At 44.2% G+C, this 19,828-nt stretch overlaps 1 protein-coding gene across 1 annotated transcript in view; it reads right to left on the minus strand.

Annotated features, from left to right (window-relative positions):
• Window positions 1-1,861: 1,861 nt before the first annotated feature.
• The window catches only part of nell3 (NELL (neural EGFL like) family member 3), an 81,952-nt gene continuing 63,985 nt past the window's right edge, over window positions 1,862-19,828 (minus strand). Inside the window, exons 5-6 of the mRNA XM_068013901.1 lie at window positions 5,508-5,574; window positions 1,862-5,410 (exon numbers count right to left, since the gene is read on the minus strand). Of these exons, the coding sequence (XP_067870002.1) occupies window positions 3,885-5,410; window positions 5,508-5,574 (1,593 nt within the window). The 3' untranslated portion in view covers window positions 1,862-3,884. The remainder of the gene's footprint in view (window positions 5,411-5,507; window positions 5,575-19,828) is intronic.

Raw genomic sequence — 19,828 nt, forward strand, 5'->3', positions numbered from 1 at the left:
ACATATTGCACAGAGGAAATTTACCCATTATTTACAACTCAGCATTTACTTAAATTTCAAGGGTCATTTCTCCAGGAAATGTATTTGCCATTTCATTGTTATATACTTGGGGAGAGAAAAGCCAGAACAGCAACAGGTACATAGAAGCATGCATCATTTAAATCTACGATATACAGCCAAGTATTATATACTTTCTCTGTAAAGCATTAACATGACCCCTCGGAAATGGCAGCTTCAGCTGGCTGGAGATTTGGTTCAACATTGCGTCCAGTTTGCTCAGTAATAGTGGATAAATTTCCTCTGTACGATACGTGTTGGGCAATCATAATCTGTTCTTAAAAATTGGGTTTAAAGTTTTATTACACTTAACACATAGCAAAGCTTTCCCCATGTTGGTGGAGTGCCATGGTGATATTCTATAGTGACTGCTGTAAAAACTGGTTTAGCTAATGGATTTTAAAATTCTCATCCTTATTTTCAAATATCTCCATGGCCTCACCCTCCTTATCTCTATAATCTCCTCGAGCTCTACAACCCTCTAGATATCTCTGCTCATCTAATTCTGGTCTCTTGAGCATCCCTGATTTTAATCTCTCCAACATTGGTGGCTATGCCTTCAGCTGCCAAGGCTCCATTCTCTAGTATTCCTTCCCTAAACCTCTCCAGTTCTCTTTCCTCCTTCAAGACCTTCCTTAAAATTTATCTCTTTGACCAAGCTTTTGGTCATCTACTGTAATATCTCATGTGGTTCGGTACTTTATAATGCGCTTGTGAAGTGCCTTAGGATGTTTTGTTATGTTAAAGATGATAAATACAAGTTGTTGTTGTTTTACAGTTTGAAGCAGAAGGACCAATGTGTCAGGAGACTTAGGATGTGTCCTTGTCAAGGACCAAAGGTCCTTACCCAAAACAGGGCTCAACATCACCAGGCATTATGTCTCTCACTGTGGGCACCTGGATTTCTTGAAGTGATTGCTTGAAGGATAAGCCACGCCCTTCATCCTTTCACCAAGCTCCTGGCTTATCTGGCACTTAAAATGACCAGAAATTGGGGGAAGGCTTTTGGGAGATGGGTCTGTCCCAGTCTCTCTCTTTTTCTGAAACTACGTAAAAAAAGAGAAAACAACACCTGGGAAAATGTACTCAGGTCCACCATTGTAATATGTAATAATGGCAGCTGTATCCCTGGAGAAATTCACAGCCCAGGATATCCCATTGTCCTAAATCAGGAAACAGTTTGCATTTATATATTGCCAATGAATTACTTTCAAAGTGGAGGCGAATATGGGGTTAGAAGGTAAAAATTAATGAGTGAAAGGTAACTAGTTCTTCTTTGGCCTCCTTGACTCGAGAGACAATGGGTAAGCGCCTGGAGGTGGTCAGTGGTGTGTGGAGCAGCGCCTGGAGTGGCTATAAAGGCCAATTCTAGAGTGACAGACTCTTCCACAGGTGCTGCAGAAAAATTTGTTTGTCGGGGCTGTTACACAGTTGGCTCTCCCCTTGCGCCTCTGTCTTTTTTCCTGCCAACTGCTAAGTCTCTTCGACTCACCACACTTTAGCCCCACCTTTATGGCTGCCCGCCAGCTCTGGCGAACGCTGGCAACTGACTCCCACGACTTGTGATCAATGTCACAGGTAACTAATTCATTGTTAAACTAGGCAATGACAAAAAATGGGTGTATAATTGATATTTAATGGACTTGAGCCACTGTTTTGTGGAAAGGCCTTCAGCAACATTTGACCACTTTGTAAATGTCGATTTGTGTATATGCGTACATTTTGAGGGTAGCCCCATGATGTCACCCCAATAAGAAAAACAGCTCCATCTCAAAGTATTTCCTTGTTAACACTTTTGCTGGTTATACTGTTTTATTATAGCAAAGTAATACAAATATTTGGAAACAGTAAAATGTTTTAAAAATCCTTCTGCTACAATATATTGCTTAAACTACAGTGTTGATATAATAAATAGTATAAACAAGTTATACTCGTGATTTGGCAACAGTGGTGCTGTTCTGTCACTTCATATAATTAATAAAAAATGAAAACAACATCAAAGTGTTATCATACATTCATTTTACATTTTTGGCAAAGGATTTGAAATAGAAACATGCATATGATTCTTATTAGTTTTAATAGAAAGCATAATTGCAGTAAACGTGGCCTTTACTAAAATACAGAATCACTAACTTCTCTTGTGCTTAGGCTCAGTGGCAACAAAAACAAAACCCCGTTTGTAAAAACAAGTTTCATATAGCACTCTGTTACCCCTCTTTTCAGGATCCTTCCCTGCTAATTTTCTGTGATGACCCTTGCATCTCTACAAGCACCTGTGATAACTATGATCTTGAAATTACACAATGTGAAAATTAGTGCTAAGCATATTTCTGTTTGTTTCCATGCTCCACTATTTGATTTGTATGGATTAACAACTTCATTAAAAAATGTAACAAAGAAACTGTATGTGAACACAATAAACATTTACATACTAATATCACACAACAAATTTCAAAGTCAATTTACATACAGCTTTATCAAAGATATCTAAAAAGATAATTATTTCCTTTTTCACCCTGCATGAAACAAATTAGTGAAAAATGCATGACAATAATCACTTTGTCTTTAGAAACTATCCCATTTGCCTACAGTTCCATTTTCCACTTGCTTCCTGCATGTGTAGTTATGTCGGAGGGAAGAATCGTTCAACTTGCTATATGCAGCAACAGTGAATATGGTCAGAAAGAACGCGGTTATAATTTTACTACATAGCAACCGCAACAATTTTTCTCCACCATGTTAGTGATCAGCTGGCAGTGTCAATTAAAATTAATTTTCATATTGAAGAACTGGTGCAGTGACAAGTGCCAAACAAAAGGCAATGTGCATCACCTCACCAGGGAGGAAAAAGAAAAACAGAAATTCCCCATGGAAGAGCTGTAGCTGTGTTTTCAACAGAGCTCACGGCAAAGGATGAAACCTCATTTATATTGTTATAAATTGTGTCCATCCTGTAGTCAATTGCTCTTATTGAGGAGGTAGAAACTGTAAATATTTCCCAGCAGCTATGAACCCAAGCACATCCCCAAAGGATGCCTCCCAGCATAAAGAAAGAAAAACAATTGAGGTACAGTCCCCACCACGTAAAACAGGTTGTCGCTTATATTGGCCACATCAATTTCAAAGTTGCTGGTTATAGTCTCTTAAGTGTTCTGTTCATTTCGGACAGAAACAGCTAGTTCACAGTTTGTTAATGTGCACTGAATGCAAGAACTAACATTGAGTAAATAACATGTTGTTTATTTTTAATTACCTTTTGTATATTTAAGCTCTTCGGTAGTGTGGGAGTGGGGGTCGGTGGATTACAGCTTGCATTAATACTATCTGCAGTTTAAACAAGGCTGCAGGTCAGAGGGGAACTGCAAATAACTGGGCAAAAGATCCCTACACATAAGGCACATTCTTGTTATATAATAATAGCACTAACATGAATATGCCCACCATAAATGGTGAGATCTGCACCAAAAGAAATGTTTACTAGATCACAACTTTGGATCCACGACACAATATTCTGTGAAGCAGTAATTAAAACGTAAATTAGAAATCTTGCAGCACACACATAGTCAATTTGGATGTGCTTTTGCCTTCCATTTCTTTCCATTTGTCTGCCTCAATAGGGGGGGTGGGGCACAATATTTATATTAGCATCCATTGTTTTCAATTGTGGTTCCTCCCTCCTTCAACGATCACAATGAGGAGCTTCAAAATCTTCATCAGCTGCAATAGGAGTCCATTATCTGAAACCAGTTGTAACTTCAGCGATGCTTTATTTGCTTAATGTACCTTCACGTAAGCATTGAAGGTACTCCTCCATTCAACAGTATGATTCAGGATGAAATCCATAAAATTGAGAGGTTGTTCCCTTGTCCGTGGGCAATCTGATTAATTCTCCCTCGGACACAGTCCAGGGAGATGGCTGCCATTGTGCCGTTACGGACAGCAAATGAAGCACTTAGACCGACGTTTGTCCATTGGCTACCTACAGGCATCTGACCTCCAATTTGGCTTGCGACAGCAGACGGCTGGATGTGATCACTCTGCAATCGGTTCAGGGTGACTTTGATGATATCACAAGAATGAATCAGTTTGATGTTGAACGCAAGGCTGGCCACTCCGCTGTGGCGGAACAGGACATACTTGCATGCAAACTGCCCAGATGTCACCAGTGCGATCTGGCTCTGCTCTGCTGCTGGCGAAACCACCTGGAAACTGAGAAACTTATTTCTCACAGCGCCTGTTGGTAATGCAGACCCTGAAACTGCAAGTGAAAGAGCTGAGGAAACTGCCGATGGGATCCAAATTAGGCTGAAAACACTGATCCCAGAGGTGTCTCCAAAGTAACGCACACTGCACTGGGCGGGAGAGTGGATCTGAAAGCTAATCGTGTCTCCACCATTTACCATGGCAGCTCCAGAGGCAGAAATCGAGGTATCCCGATAGTTGACGCCAGATTTATAAACTTTTATTAACTCTTCGTTTGTCCCATTCCTGTTAATGTAGGAAAGTAATGTGAAGCCTTCGCGAACGCATGTGTGGCCCATTGCATATAAGGCCTGGTGATACACAAACTTTATGACACCTTGCTCAGTAAACCTCACAGCCCTGCCATCGTGGAACAAGGTGATCATGTAGGGATCAGAGATGGTAATGACTTTGAAGACAGGCCGATAGTTGGTCTGGTAGTGGACTGAGCTTGCCATGTGTGCACTCATAGCCACCGCTCCCGTGTCGTGAGACAGCCAGAAGAAGCTGAATGGGTTGTGGAGGTGGTAGAAGTTGAGGTTGTTACTTTGATTACAGAACTGATTGGGGCTTTTCATGAAGAGATGGAGTGTGTAGCTGGGCTCCACCTCGGCTGAACCGCTCATACTGCTGCTCTGGTAGTATTTCCCCTCAGGTTGCTCAACACGAACACTACTGAGATCACGGCCCTCCTCCTCCTCGTTCAGCCTCAATGAAAGCTGGAGGAAGTTTCTACAGTCGTGTCTGACGGCAAAGTTATAATCAGCCCAAATCAGTCCATGCCGCCTGAAGACCAACCTGCCATCTTCATTAGTTGCCAGGTCAGACTGGGGCTTTCCCTTTAAGGGGAGGTTCAAGCCCAGGTAAACAGGGCTCTGTGCGAGTTTTAGTGACAGGACCTCGGTGTTCATTGACCATGATTCCGAGAGATGGTTTTCAGGCGACTGGGTGCAAATGGTATCACTGTGCAGGGAGCACTGGAGAGCCACTGTGCCTTCGTCACACAGCGAACAGGCCTGGCATTCCTGCATTTCTTTGTTGAAGAAGTAGCCGTGCCCACAAAACCCCGAAGCCACATCCCTTTCAGCAACACCCAGGCACCTGAATCCACCTGTTAAAAAGAGCAGAAAAGAGAGATTGACTGAAGCACTCTCATCCGAGTTTGGGATTTCTCACTTTGGGATTAACATAAATTATAAAGTACCCACCTGGAGTGTTAAGACATCTTATCCGATCACCACAAAGATCTGCTGACTCCAGACACTCATCTTTGTCCTGGATTTAAGACAAAATGAATAGAAAGCCACCATGACTGAAAATAATTTAACACAATGGTCTATTAGTGCTCTGAAATTCCATTATATAAAAGCATGCTATCTGGAATTTATGGAGATAAGACAACATGTGATTTGCAGTAGTATTATCCAAAATTATTCAAATACATGCCCGCTTGTATAGGAACCATGACCAGCAAGGCTACATTAGAAAATTGCAGCAATGCACCTGCAACATTGTGTTTATAAATCATGCGGGGAAAAGTGAGGCAAAGGAGGACTGTCCTATTAGGCACTGAAAGCCACCCTAAATTCATAGAATAATAGAATAACACAGCAGAGAATGAAGTCATCCGGCCCATCGTGCCAAAAGAGCTATCCAATTAGGCCCACTCCCCTGCTCTTTCCCCATGGACCTGCAATTTTTTTTTTCCTTTTCAAATATTTATCCAATTCCCTTTTGAAAGTTATTAGTAAATCTACTTCCACCACCCTTTCAGGCAGTGGATTCCAAATCATAACAACTCACTGCATAAACAATTTTTCCTCGTGGCACCTCTGGTTCTTTTTCCAACTACCTCAAATCTGTGTCTTCCGATTACTGACCCTCTGTCACTGGAAACAGTTTCACCTTATTTATTCTATCAAAGTCCTCTGAGATTTTGAACACCTCTATTAAATCTACACTTCATCTTCTCTGCTCTTTCTGCTGTTCAAATAAGAGCAGCCCAACAAGTCAGGTAGGAGATTGCTGACAGGTCAAATAATGTCAGCAACACCTAGACGACGTGACTACAAATGTGCAAGAAGATGACAGAGCTGAGAAAAGCTGTCAACGTGAGACTACCTCACAGTTTCCAATACCAAATAGCTCCCAAATTATGGCTGCCACAAATGATTCCTCACAAACTGTTCCTCCCTCACCACTGCCGTCCAAAGCACTCAGGTAACCTTACAGCTCTTTGAAGCACAAATTCAGGTTGCAACTTACAGCTGAACCTGTAGCCACACTGAAATCTTAAAGGAGTACATGTTTCCATCACTGTCTCGCTTATAATGCATGTTAATTTACTAACACTACAGAGACAGTTTTAGAAATAAAAACAGGAAGTGCTGGAAATACTCAGCAGGTCAGGCAGCATCTGTGCAGAGAGAAGCAGAGTTAACATTTCAGTTCTGCATTCTCATGCCCCACCATCTATACTTGCCCAAATTCAGGTCTGGGAAAGCTGCCTGCCCCAGACAAGTGGGCTGATTTAAAAGACAAAGTCGCATTTCAATCACGTCAGTGGGATGCGTATACCCCATTTTAACCATAGGCCTCCACAGTCCCTAACCAGCAGGCGAAAACTGTTGTCAGTGAGGATCCAGGAGGTCCAGGAAAGCCATTTTTTTTTTTAAAGGTTTCTTATAGACCAGGAAGAGCAAGGGTGCTCCCTCGGCTCCCACAAGAATACCTTGGGCTGCTCCTGCCTCGGGCATCCCACTGTCTCCTGATCCTGCCTCCTCCTTCCCCCAAATCATGGCGGCACAGTGGCGCAGTGGTTAGCACCGCAGCCTCACAGCTCCAGCGACCCGGGTTCGATTCTGGGTACTGCCTGTGTGGAGTTTGCAAGTTCTCCCTGTGTCTGCGTGGGTTTTCTCCGGGTGCTCCGGTTTCCTCCCACATGCCAAAGACTTGCAGGTTGGTAGGTAAATTGGCCATTATAACTTGTCACTAGTATAGGTAGGTGGTAGGGAAATATAGGGACAGGTGGGGATGTTTGGTAGGAATATGGGATTAATGTAGGATTAGTATAAATGGGTGGTTGATGGTCGGCACAGACTCGGTGGGCCGAAGGGCCTGTTTCAGTGCTGTATCTCTAATCTAAAACCTTGCTCTGAATCTTTTCTCTGGCTCCCTGGGGATGGCGGCCACTGCCCCACCCCCCCCCCCCCATCAATTTGTACTCCCGCCCACTAGTGGGGACATCATTCCCAAGGCATGGGGTTGGAGTCAGCAGTGGGGCGTGCAAATAAGTCCTGGAGTTAAAATCTCCTGGGCCTCAAGCTCAAGGGTGGACCGGATGGATTGCTGGCCGCTTCAGCCCCCACAACTCCAATTCCCACACCCGAGTTAAGAATCAGAATTCATAATAGAACCTTGTGCCCCATTGTACATACTGTGTGAATGTGTAACATTTCAAAACTACGTCTCTCCATGCAGGCCAAACAGATCATAAAAGAGTTAAACTGGAGGAGAGCCCAGAAATCTCAATCTCTTGACCATTTTTGATGAGGCAATGCTGGCTATTATTGGCTACAAGGCATAGACTGGGGGATGGTTTAGCTAAAGGACTAATAACATCCTCCTCTGGTTATGTTCTATATCTTATTCCTGAAAGAAATAATACTTTTCAGAGTAATATAGAATTCTTATAGAAGCAGTAGGAATAATATGAAACTGACCCACAGAACAGCAGTTTTTCTTTTCTCTCTCAAAAGGGACAGAGAAGCAGTTCCTAACCCTGGGGTCATCACTGGTGTAAACAAGACAGGAGGAGAGGAGCATGACATTCCCAAGCGGGTCATATAGAAGCCACTAGACACCATAAACATTCCAAAGCTGATGGGAGGGAAACTTTTGGCACCTTGTGCACCTTCTCATCTGTACAAGTGTCTGGTACGGACTGACAAATAGCCTTCAATATGAAGTAAACTGAGAGATGACCTCGAGCTGAAGTGATGGACAAGGGGGGGATGACTACTCCAACACTTTGGATACCTGTCCTGAATTCATTGGTTACAAGGGTTCGAACAGGTGACTGGCATACCAGCCCCCAAAATAAGGCATATCAATGGATGCTTGGAGCAGCAGAGAGCAGCCCCCGTCTGGCAGAAGATGGAGAACTTCCTGACACCTCAGCTAACTGGAGGAGGCGAAAAGACAGGGGCGGGGTGGGGGGGGGAAGAGAGAGAGAAGACAGCCCTTCCAGTTGCAGAAATCGGCTACAAAATCATCTGTCATGGGTCATATACTTCTGTCTATTTAGCGTATGCATCGTATCTAAACTGTTGTTTCTTAATAAACTTAATAAACTATTTTAAAATCACAATATGAGCTCGACCTCCTTCTTTGAGTATTTGTGACTCCTGAACCTAAATCTTACATTCCCCCTACTCAATCATTCATCCACTCACACCAAGGCATACAGTCAACAACAAATATCACACATGGCATATATTGTAAAACAGACACTATTTGAAGGCATCTCTTGCAGCCCAGCATTATGATGTGTCCCTCTTCTTTAGTCCTGGAAAAATATCTGTTACAATTTGGGCTACTTCACAATACTTTTAATTTAACACCAGTTTAGTGCAAACGTCAGCTTTCAATCAACTCAAGCTTGACCTTGTGCACAATGTGTATGGGACAGCATCAACCCTTAGACCGCTGGGTTGCACATGGAAATAATACAGGAAGCCACTGCATGTGACTTTCTGCTTTCTAAAAGACAGGCTAAAACTTTGTTAAAACTTATTACAAGACTTTTTTTGTTACAGAAGAAAGGATACTAACCAATATTTTCAAATATTGGGACAAACTAACAAAGCATTCTTGGAAACATTTGTTAATTTTACACGGTTTTCATGCTGATTCACCTTACAACAGTGACTTAGATACTGGGCTTAACCCACTGAAGTAAAGCAATGGCTAGACAGCAGCTGTCCTACTTTTATCCTCAGCCTTGTCAATAAGTCAAATCTCGAAGACACAGGGGCTGTCACTCAGATATCTGATTTTTAGTAGATTAATTCACCTCCAGGTCAAAGTAAGTCTGAGAGAATCAGTGAGCAACCCGTAAGAGAACAAACACCCTTTATTAAGAATGGCCAATCCTTTCTCTCAAAGAAAACAGACAATATTGCCTGAAGAAGTAATCAAACCAACTTTGATTTGTCGTAGGAGTATTTTCCATCAATGACACAGGCAAAGATGGGTGCTGAATTTAAATAATCAAAGAGCATTCCAAGCAGGCAGGTGTGGATTACATTACACTTCAAGATGAAGGAATTATAATACTTGTCAAGTTAAAGGAATCCTGAATAGACAAAATGACAGAAATGACTTCAATTTTAATTACTTCCAGTGTCTATGCCTAGCTACAAATTTAAACAATATATAAAAATAAAAGAAATATTGTTATGAACGCCAGGCCTTGTAACATAGAAATATAGAAAGTTTATGGCACAGAAAGAGGCCACTTGGCCAGCCGGAAAATGAGCCACCTAGTCTAATCCCATCTTCCAGCATTTGGGCCATAGCTCTGCAGGTTACAGAAATTGAGACGCCTTTTAAATGAGTTGAGTGTTTCTGCCTCTACCACCCTTTCCAGCAGTGAGTTCAAGACCTCCACCACCCTCTGGGTGAAAAAGTTGTTCCTCATCTCCCCCCTAATCAATCTACCAATCATTTTAAATCTATGCCCCCTAGTCACTGACCTCTCTGCTAAGGTAAATAGGCCCTTCACCTCCACTCTATCCAGGCCCCTCACAATTTTGTACATCTCAATCAGATCTCCCCTCAGCCTTCTCTGTTCCAAGGAGAATAATCCCAGCCTATTCAATCTTTCCTCATAGCTGCATTTTTCCAGTCCTGGCAACATCTGCATAAATCTCCTCCATATCCTCTCTAGTGCAATTACATCCTTTCTGTGAGGTGACCAGAACTGCACACAGTACTCAAGTTGTGGCATAACCAATGAGTTATACAGTTCCAGCATAACCTCCCTGCTCTTATATTCTATACCTCAGCTAATAAAGGAAAGGATTCCATATGCCTTCCTAACCACCTTATCGACCAGTCCTGCCATCTTCAGAGATCTGTGGACATTCACTCCAAGGTCCCTCACTTTTTCTACACCTTTCAGTATTCCCCATTAATCGTGTATTCCTTTGCCTTGTTTGACCTCCCCAAATGCATCACCTCACACTTCTCCAGGTTGAATTCCATTTGCCACTTTTCTGCCCACATGACCAGTCCATCGATATCTTCCTGTAGCCTACAGCTATCCTCCTCGCTATCTACCACACGGCCAATCTTTGTGTCGTCTGCAAACTTCTTGATCATGCCCCCTTACACATACGTCCAAATCGTTTATATATACCACAAAAAGCAGGACCCAGTAGAGCTCTGCGGAATGCCCCTGGAAACCGTCCAGTCGCAAAAACACCCGTCAACAATATCCTTTCACACTAGAACTATCCCAGTTAATATTGGAGTAGTTAAAATCCCCTACTATTACTGCCCTATTGTTCTTGCACTTCTCAGATATTTGCCTACATATCTGCTCTTCTATCTTGCTCTGACTGTCTGGGGGTCTATAGTACACTCCCAGCTGTGTGATTGCCCCTTTTTTGTTCCTTAGCTTGATCCATATGGCCTCTTGTGATGAACCTTTCAACATATCATCCATCCTCACAGCTATAATGGTTTCTTTGACCAAAATTGCCATTTCCCCTCCTTTCTTATCCCCTCTCTATCCTGTTTGAAAACCCTGTAACCAGGAAAGTTGAGTTGCCATCCCTGTCCCTCCTTAAGCCATGTTTCGGTAATAGCTATGATATCATACTGCCACGTGGCTATCTGTGTCCTTAGCTCATCTGCTTTATTTGCTGTACTCCTTGCATTGAAGTAGATACCCATGAGCACTGCCAAACTCTTTTTTTTATTTTCTAACCTTGGTTTCCTCTGCCTTCCAGACTCGTCTACTAATTTGCTGTCTTCCATTTTCATTTCTGATTTTGTCCCAACTGAGTTCCCATCCCCCGCCACACTAGTTTAAACCCTCCCCGACAGCACTTGCCAAATATCCTGCAAGGAACTCAGTCCCAGCTCTGTTCAGGTGCAACTCGTCCGGCCTTTACAGGTCCCATCTCCCCCAGAGCTGGTCCCAATGTCCCAAGAATCTAAAGCCCTCCCTCCTGTACCAACTTTCCAGCCACGCATTCATCTGTCTTATCCTATTTCTATACTCACAGGCGTGGCACCGGGTAATCCGGAGATTACTACTTTTGAGGTCCTGCTTGCTAATTTCTTACCTAGCTCAGTAAACACTTTCTGCAGGACCACATCCCTCTTTCTACCTATGTCACTGGTACCAATGTGGACCACGACTGCTTGCTGTTCACCCTCCCCACTCAGGATGCTCTGCTGCCACTCAGTGACATCAGTGACCTTGGCACCAGGGAGGCAACACACCATCCTGGATTCATGTCTGCAGCCACAGAAATGTCTGTCTGTTCCCCTGATTATTGAATCTCCTATCACTATCGCTCTTCCAGTTTTCCTTCTGCCCTCCTGTGCAGCTGAGACACCCATGGTGCCATGAACTTGGCTTTGGCTGAACCATCACATTCCTCAGTATTCAGTACTGAATATCTGTTGGACAGTGAGATGTATTCAGGGGTCTCCTGCACTACCTGCCTGATTTTTCCTGACTGCCTAGCGGTCACCCATTCCCTCCCTCCCTGCATGCTCTTAAGCTGTGCGGTGACCGCATCTATAAACGTGCTATCCATGAAGCTCTCATACTCACGAATGCAGTGCAGTGTCGCCAGCTGACGCTCAAGTTCTGAAAACCAGAGCTCAAGCTGCTGCAACTGATGACACTTCCTGCATATATGGTTATCCAGGGCCCGAGAAGCATCCTGGAGTTCCCACATAGCACAGAATGTGCACTGTAACATGTTTATGTCTTAAAAGTTATGATTTTTAAAAGTTCAAGATGGAGTCTGGAAGATCAGGTGACCTTAAATCTACTCTGCCAAAGGACAAGACAGCAGTCTGGATTACCAGGGTAAAAGAGAAAACAGATCAAAGACTTCCTTCTGAAAACAGAGACTGCAGGGCTAACAACTGAAGAACAATGGGTTTTGCCCTCCCAGACCTTTGGGTCGTAAAACAAGAACTCAGTAATTCGGACCATGTAGCAGGCAGCTGTTTGCACCTGGGAACAATGGAAAGGCCCAAATGGCTCTGCGAAACTAGATTTCTGGATTTTGCATATTGAAACAGCAAAATAAGCTACTGACGTTTGAGTCCAGATAAATTTAACAGACTTTCTGAGAGGCAACAGGCTGTAAAAAAAGAAACCCAGGGGCTAGACTTTAGAACAGACTTTAGAAACTCTTGCCTCTCTCCGCCCTTTACAGTATTACTATCCCAGTCTGTATTAGGATAATTAAAGTCCCCCCCATTTTAACTATGCTACAGCTTTTGCACCTTTCTAATTCCTTGCAACATTGTTCCTCTATATCTTTCCCATTAGTTGGAGGCTTATAAAATACACTCAGTAGTGTAATGGTACCTCAATTGTTTCTTATCTCAAATCAAATAGATTCTGTCCTTGATCCCTCCAGGACTCCCTTTACCTCCAACACTGTAATATTATCCTTAATCAATACTGCCACCACTCCTCCTTTCTTTCTTTCCATCCTGTTCCATTTCTCCAGCCATGCATTCATCTGCTCTATCCTCCTATTTCTAAACTGATTAGCATGCGGTACCAGGCATAATCCAGAGGTTGCTATCTTCAAGGCCCTGCTTGCTAATTTCTTTCCTAGTCCCTAAAATCTGCCTGCAGGACCTCATCCCTTTTCCTACCTACGTCATTGGTACCGATATGGACCATAACTGTTCACCTTCCTCTCTACTCAGTGTGATATCCTTGACCCTGGCACCAGGGAGGCAACATACCATCCTAGATTCATGTCTGCAGCCACAGAAACGCCTGCCTGTTCCCCTAACTATAGAATCGCCTATCACTATTGCACTACCAATCTTCTTCCTGCCCCCCTGTGCAACTGAGCCAGTCATGATGCCGTGGACCTGCCTCTGACTGCACTCTCCAGAGGAACAATCACTCTCACCAGTATTCAAAACTGAATACCAGTTCAAGAACCAGGTGTACTCCGGGTACTCCTGCACTACCTGCCTGATCCTACTTGACTGCCTGACGGTCAACCATTCCCTCTCTGCCTGCACACCCTTAAGTTGCAGGGTGACCAGATCCAGAAACTTGCTTTCCACGAAACTCTCAACTTCACAGATGCACCACAGTGATGCCAGCTACCGCTCAAGCTTCAAAACCTGGAGCTCGAGATGCTGAAGCTGATGACACTTCCTGCACATGTGGTTGTTCAGGTCGTGAGAAGCATCCTGCAATTCCCACATGGAACAAGATGTACATTCCACGGGACTGAGATGCCCTGCTATGCCTCTATTTATTGGATTATTAACTGATTTAACAGATTAAATTTAAGACTTAACTAAAGACTCACCAGCTACTCATGAGTCGGCTCCTTCCCTGTTGTTGACATCACTTTATTTTATGGTGAGATATATACCTCAAATTTTAATTAACTGTAAGATTTAGAAGCATTTTAGTGTTGCTATCCCTTGTTATTTAATTTTAAACTTTATCCCCTAGATTCGATTAATTAATTGAACACTGATTGTAATTATATGATAAATTATCAATTTGACTTTAGTTTCTACATTAACTAATTGATCTAGTCCTACTTTATAGTTGAGTAATTTTTATTAAAATAAAATAAAAGCTTATCAGGAGCCACGAGACTCCTTGACCTGTGACGCCACTTCTCGATATTATTCTTTTCTCCCTCCCATTCGATTCTGACACATGGTCAGTGCTACTCTACTCCTGGGCCTCTCCTTTTATCCATGATTATTCAATGATTATTTGTCGTTATCTTAATTAGTTTAACAAGTTATGCTATAAATTTATTACAGTACTTTATAGTTTCCCAGTCCTATTTTAAATAACGGCCATAATATTTATACATAGTAATTGCCTCCTTACTGAAGCAGAGCCTGTAGAAGCAGTTCTCCTCAGTAATTGCTGGATAGATATGCCTGGGCCTGTTAATGTTTTTGGTGTAAAAGGGGAGATGTAATAGTGTAGTGATTTTGGTACTGCAGTAGCAACTCAGAAGTCATGAATTCAAATCTGGCAAAACAAGTTATGAAACTGAATTTAAATTGTGGGCTGCCATCAGGAAGAAATTATTATGAAAACTGCTGGATTGTCATTAACAGCCCAGCTAATTCCCTTCAGGGAACTGAACCTAGTACCCCCTACTTGGTCAAGCCTACATATGACTAGTCCCAAACTGTGTGGTTGACTCTGAATTAGTCTTGGACAAATAGGGATAGGGAATAAATACAGCGCAGTGGCAGTCCACAAATTAAAAAAAATCCAGCTGCACCCTATTAGCAGTCTGCATGATGCTCCTCTGTTAATATTAAGGGGTATAATAGAGGTATGGAGATGAAGAGAGAGTGAGATGGAAGGGGTTCAGGGAGCAGGTGTATAAGGGGGGGATGGGGTTGGCATTGGGTTTGAGAATTGGGGTCCAGGGTGAGAGGGAGAATATAGATTTAGGAGATAGGGGTCAGGGAGAGAATTAGAACATGGCTCAACGGATGAGAGCTTTAGCAGGGCTATGGGGAAAGAGCAAGAGACTGGGATTAATTGGATAGTTTTTTCAAAGAGCCAGCACAGCCACGATGGGCAGAATGGCCTCCTCTTGTGCTGTAAGATTCTATGATTTTATAAAATTATGTGGTCTGCGAATCAACTGCTCTGGCATCTGTGCTCCAATTCCCAATACGGATTCTTGGTGAATGAGGCTCCACAACAGGAGTGCTAAATTATAAAATCTACCCTCCAGTCTATACTCTAATGTAAAGCTGTTTGCAACAAGCATTTAACCATCTGCTGCACCAAGACAAGTTATCCCATATGGGTGCAACTAAACTACCAGCACCAGGATGAGATAACTCAGCTCCCAGTGCAGGCATTTTGTTTTGGATAGGAAATTCAAAGCTCATTTTAAAAAGTATGAAGCCTTGACTTGCTGAACTGTTTCAGCTGTATGGGACTGCTGTTACAGTAATGAAACTGATATTTAAGCAACTTCATCATCATTATATTGGGCTGGATTTTACCTTAGGCGGACAGGAATTCGCCACCGATGTAAAAGTGGGATTTCCACCCACTTAAGGGAGAAAGTCCCACCTCAATGAGCTGCCGGCCAATCAGCGGGCCGGCAACTCTTAGCCCCAGCAGCGCCACCGGAAGCGGTGGCGACTGCTGGGACTGCAGCCCAGCCGACGACAGAGATCCAGGAACGAAGGTAAGTTGGGCATGCCTCACTAGGGATATCAGTCCTTCCCTGGTGAGGCTGGAGCGGTTGTTTGGGGGGCATCTTTGGTCCCGGAGGTGAGTTGGGAGGCGGGGGCGGCCCTCAATCGGGCACTCTGTGCTCAACTGCCGTGGCCCCCCCCACCCTCTGGGCGGCCTTTCACGTTCCCAGCACGCCCGCTTGCCATGGGTAAAATACCTGTGGAGGCGTGCGAGGGCCCTTAAGTGCCCATTAAGTGGGCACCTAAGGGCCTTAATTGGCCTCAGGCAGGCGGGCCATTCCCCCCCCCCCACCCAATCACCGTAAAGTTGACCAGAGGCGGTAGCAGGATATGGAGGCCTCCCGGAACCTCCCGCTCAATTTTACACCTCCCCCACGCCACCATCCAACCCACTGGGATGGCGTAAAATTCAGCCCATTGTCTAATTCAGCATTAAAGTAAGTGAGCTAGCACTTTCTGATGAAAGGTCATAGACCTCAAACGTTAACTCTGCTTCTTGATCCACAGATGCTGCCTGACCTGCTGAGTATTTTCAGCACTTTCTGTTTTTATTTCAGATTTCCAGTATCTGCAGTAGTTTACTTTTCTTTATATGAGCTAGCAATATGTTTTTTTTTAATGGAACATACACCAACAGTGGAATTTCCCGGTAATTTATCTTTAATCCAGGGCTATAGAACATAGAACATAGAACATAGAACAGTACAGCACAGTACTGGCCCTTCGGCCCACGATGTTGTGCCGAACCTTTAACCAACTCTAGGATCAAACTACCTATATACCCGTCATTCTACTATCATCCATGTACCTATCCAAGAGTCGCTTAAATGTCCCTAATGTATCTGCTTCTACTACCACTGCTGGCAGTGCATTCCACGCACCCACCACTCTCTGTGTAAAGAACCTACCTCTGACATCTCCCCGAAACCTTCCTCCAATCGCCTTAAAATTATGCCCCCTGGCGATAGCCCTTTCCACCCTGGGAAAAAGTCTCTGGCGATCCACTCTATGCCCCTCATCATCTTGTACCCCTCTATCAAGTCACCTCTCATCCTTTTTCGCTCCATTGAGAAAAGCTCTAGCTCCCTCAACTTTTCTTCGTAAGACATGTTCTCCTGTCCAGGCAGCATCCTGGTAAATCTCCTCTGCACCCTCTCTAAAGCTTTCACATCCTTCCTATAATGAAGCGACCAGAACTGAACACAATATTCCAAGTGTGGTCTAACCAGGGCTTTATAGAGCTGCAGCAATAACTTCGCGGCCAACACACCATACGCCTTCTTAACAACCCTATCAACTTGGGTGGCAACTTTGAGCGATCTATGGACATGGACCCCAAGATCCCTCTGTTCCTCCACACTACCAAGAATCCTGTCTTTAAGCCTGTATTCTGCATTCAAATTCGACCTTCCAAAATGAATCACTTCACACTTTTCCAGGTTGAACTCCATCTGCCACTTCTCAGCCCAGCTCTGCATCCTGTCAATGTCCCGTTGCAACCTAGAACAGCCTTCCACACTATCCACAACTCCAGCAACCTTCGTGTCATCAGCAAACTTGCTAACCCAGCCTTCCACTTCCTCATCCAAGTCATTTATAAAAATCACAAAGAGCAGAGGTCCCAGAACAGATCCCTGTGGAACACCACTGGTCACCGAGCTCCATGCTGAATACTTTCCATCTACTACCACCCTCTGTCTTCTATGGGCCAGCCAATTCTGTATCCAGACAGCCAACTTTCCCTGTATCCCATGCCTCCTTACTTTCTGAATGAGCCTACCATGGGGAGCCTTATCAAACGCCTTGCTAAAATCCATATACACCACATCCACTGCTCTTCCTTCATCAACGTGTTTTGTCACATCCTCAAAGAATTCAATAAGGCTTGTGAGGCATGATCTGCCCCTCACAAAGCCATGCTGACTGTCTCTAATCAAACTATGCTTTTCCAAATAATCATAAATCCTGTCTCTCAGAATCCTCTCCAATAATTTGCCCACTACCGACGTAAGACTGACTGGTCTATAATTCCCAGGGTTATCCCTATTCCCTTTCTTGAACAAGGGAATAACATTTGCCAACCTCCAATCATCCGGCACTACTCCAGTGGACAGTGAGGACGCAAAGATCATCGCCAAAGGCGCGGCAATCTCTTCCCTCGCTTCCCGTAATATCCTTGGGTATATCCCGTCTGGCCCCGGGGACTTATCTGTCCACATGTCTTTCAAAATTTCCAGCACATCCTCCCTCTTAACATCAACCTGTTCGAGCATATCCGCCTGTTTCACGCTGTCCTCACAAACGACCAGGTCCCTCTCACTAGTGAATACTGAAGCAAAGTATTCATTTAGGACCTCCCCTACCTCCTCCGACTCCAGGCACAAGTTCCCTCCACTATCCCTGATCGGCCCTACCCTCACTCTGGCCAACCTCTTGTTCCTCACATAAATGTAAAACGCCTTGGGATTTTCCTTAATCCTACCCGCCAAGACTTTTTCATGTCCCCTTCGAGCTCTCCTAAGTCAGTTCCTTCCTTGCTACCTTGTAACTCTCCAGAGCCCTGTCTGATCCTTGCTTCCTCAACCTTAAGTAAGCTTCCTTCTTCCTCTTGACTAGCTGTTCCACATCTCTTGTCATTCAAGGTTTCTTAACCCTACCATCCCTTCCTTGCCTCATCGGGACAAACCTATCCAGCAGTCGCAGCAAGTGCTCCCTAAACAACCTCCACATTTCTGTCGTGCATTTCCCTGAGAACATCTGTTCCCAATTTATGCTCCCCAGTTCCTGCCTAATAGCATTGTCATTTCCCCTCCCTCAATTAAATATTTTCCCATCCCGTCTGCTCCTGTCCCTCTCCATGACTGTAGTAAAGGTCAGGGAGTTGTAATCACTATCACCGAAATGCTCTCCCACCGAGAGATCTGCCACCTGGCCTGGTTTGTTGCCAAGCACCAAATCCAACATAGCCTCCCCTCTAGTCAGCCTGTCTACATATTGAGTCAGGAAAACTTCCTGGACACACCTGACAAAAACTGCTCCATCCAAAATATTTGCACTAAGGAGGTTCCAATCAATATTAGGGAAGTTGAAGTCACCCATGACAACAACCCTGTTACTTCTGCACCTTTCCAAAATCTGCCTCCCAATCTGTTCCTCCGTGTCTCTGTTGCTATTGGGGGGTCTATAGAAAACTCCCAACAAAGTGACTGCTCCTTTCCTGTTTCTGACTTCCACCCATAATGACTCAGTAGACAAACCCTCCTCGACGACCTCCCTTTCTGCAGCTGTGATACTATCCCTGATTAGCAATGCCACTCCCCCAACTCATTTACCTCCCTCCCTATTCCTTTTGAAACATCTAAACCCCAGAACATCCAACATCCATTCCTGCCCCTGTGATATCCAAGTCTCCGTAATGGCCACAACATCGTAGCTCCAAGTACTGATCCATGCTCTAAGTTCATCACCCTTATTCCTGACACTTCTTGCATTAACATAGACACACTTCAACCCATCATACTGGCTGCAACTTTGCCCTGTCAACTGTCTAACCTTCCTCACAGACTCTCTGCACTCTGTATCTGCCTGTTCAACAGCAACCCCATCCACTGATCCGGTTCCCATCCCCCTGCCAAACTAGTTTAAACCCTCCTGAAGAGCGCTAGCAAACCTCCCGCCCAGGATATTGGTGCCCCTCCAGTTCAGATGCAACCCGTCCTTCTTGTACAGGTCCCACCTTCCCCAGAAGGTATCCCAATGATCCACATATCTGAAGCCCTCTACACCAGCTCTGTAGCCACGTGTTCAGCTGCACTCGCTCTCTGTTTCTAGCCTCACTAGCACGTGGCACCGGTATCAATCCTGAGATTACTTTTTTTTTCAGAACGTTACAGCGCAGTACAGGCCCTTCGGCCCTCGATGTTGCGCGGACCTGTTTAGTTTAGAGATACAGCACTGAAACAGGCCCTTCGGCCCACCGAGTCTGTGCCGACCATCAACTACCCATTTATACTAATCCTACACTAATCCCATATTCCTACCACAT

Source organism: Heterodontus francisci, chromosome 2 (genome assembly GCF_036365525.1).
Source record: "Heterodontus francisci isolate sHetFra1 chromosome 2, sHetFra1.hap1, whole genome shotgun sequence".
NCBI lineage: Eukaryota > Metazoa > Chordata > Chondrichthyes > Heterodontiformes > Heterodontidae > Heterodontus > Heterodontus francisci.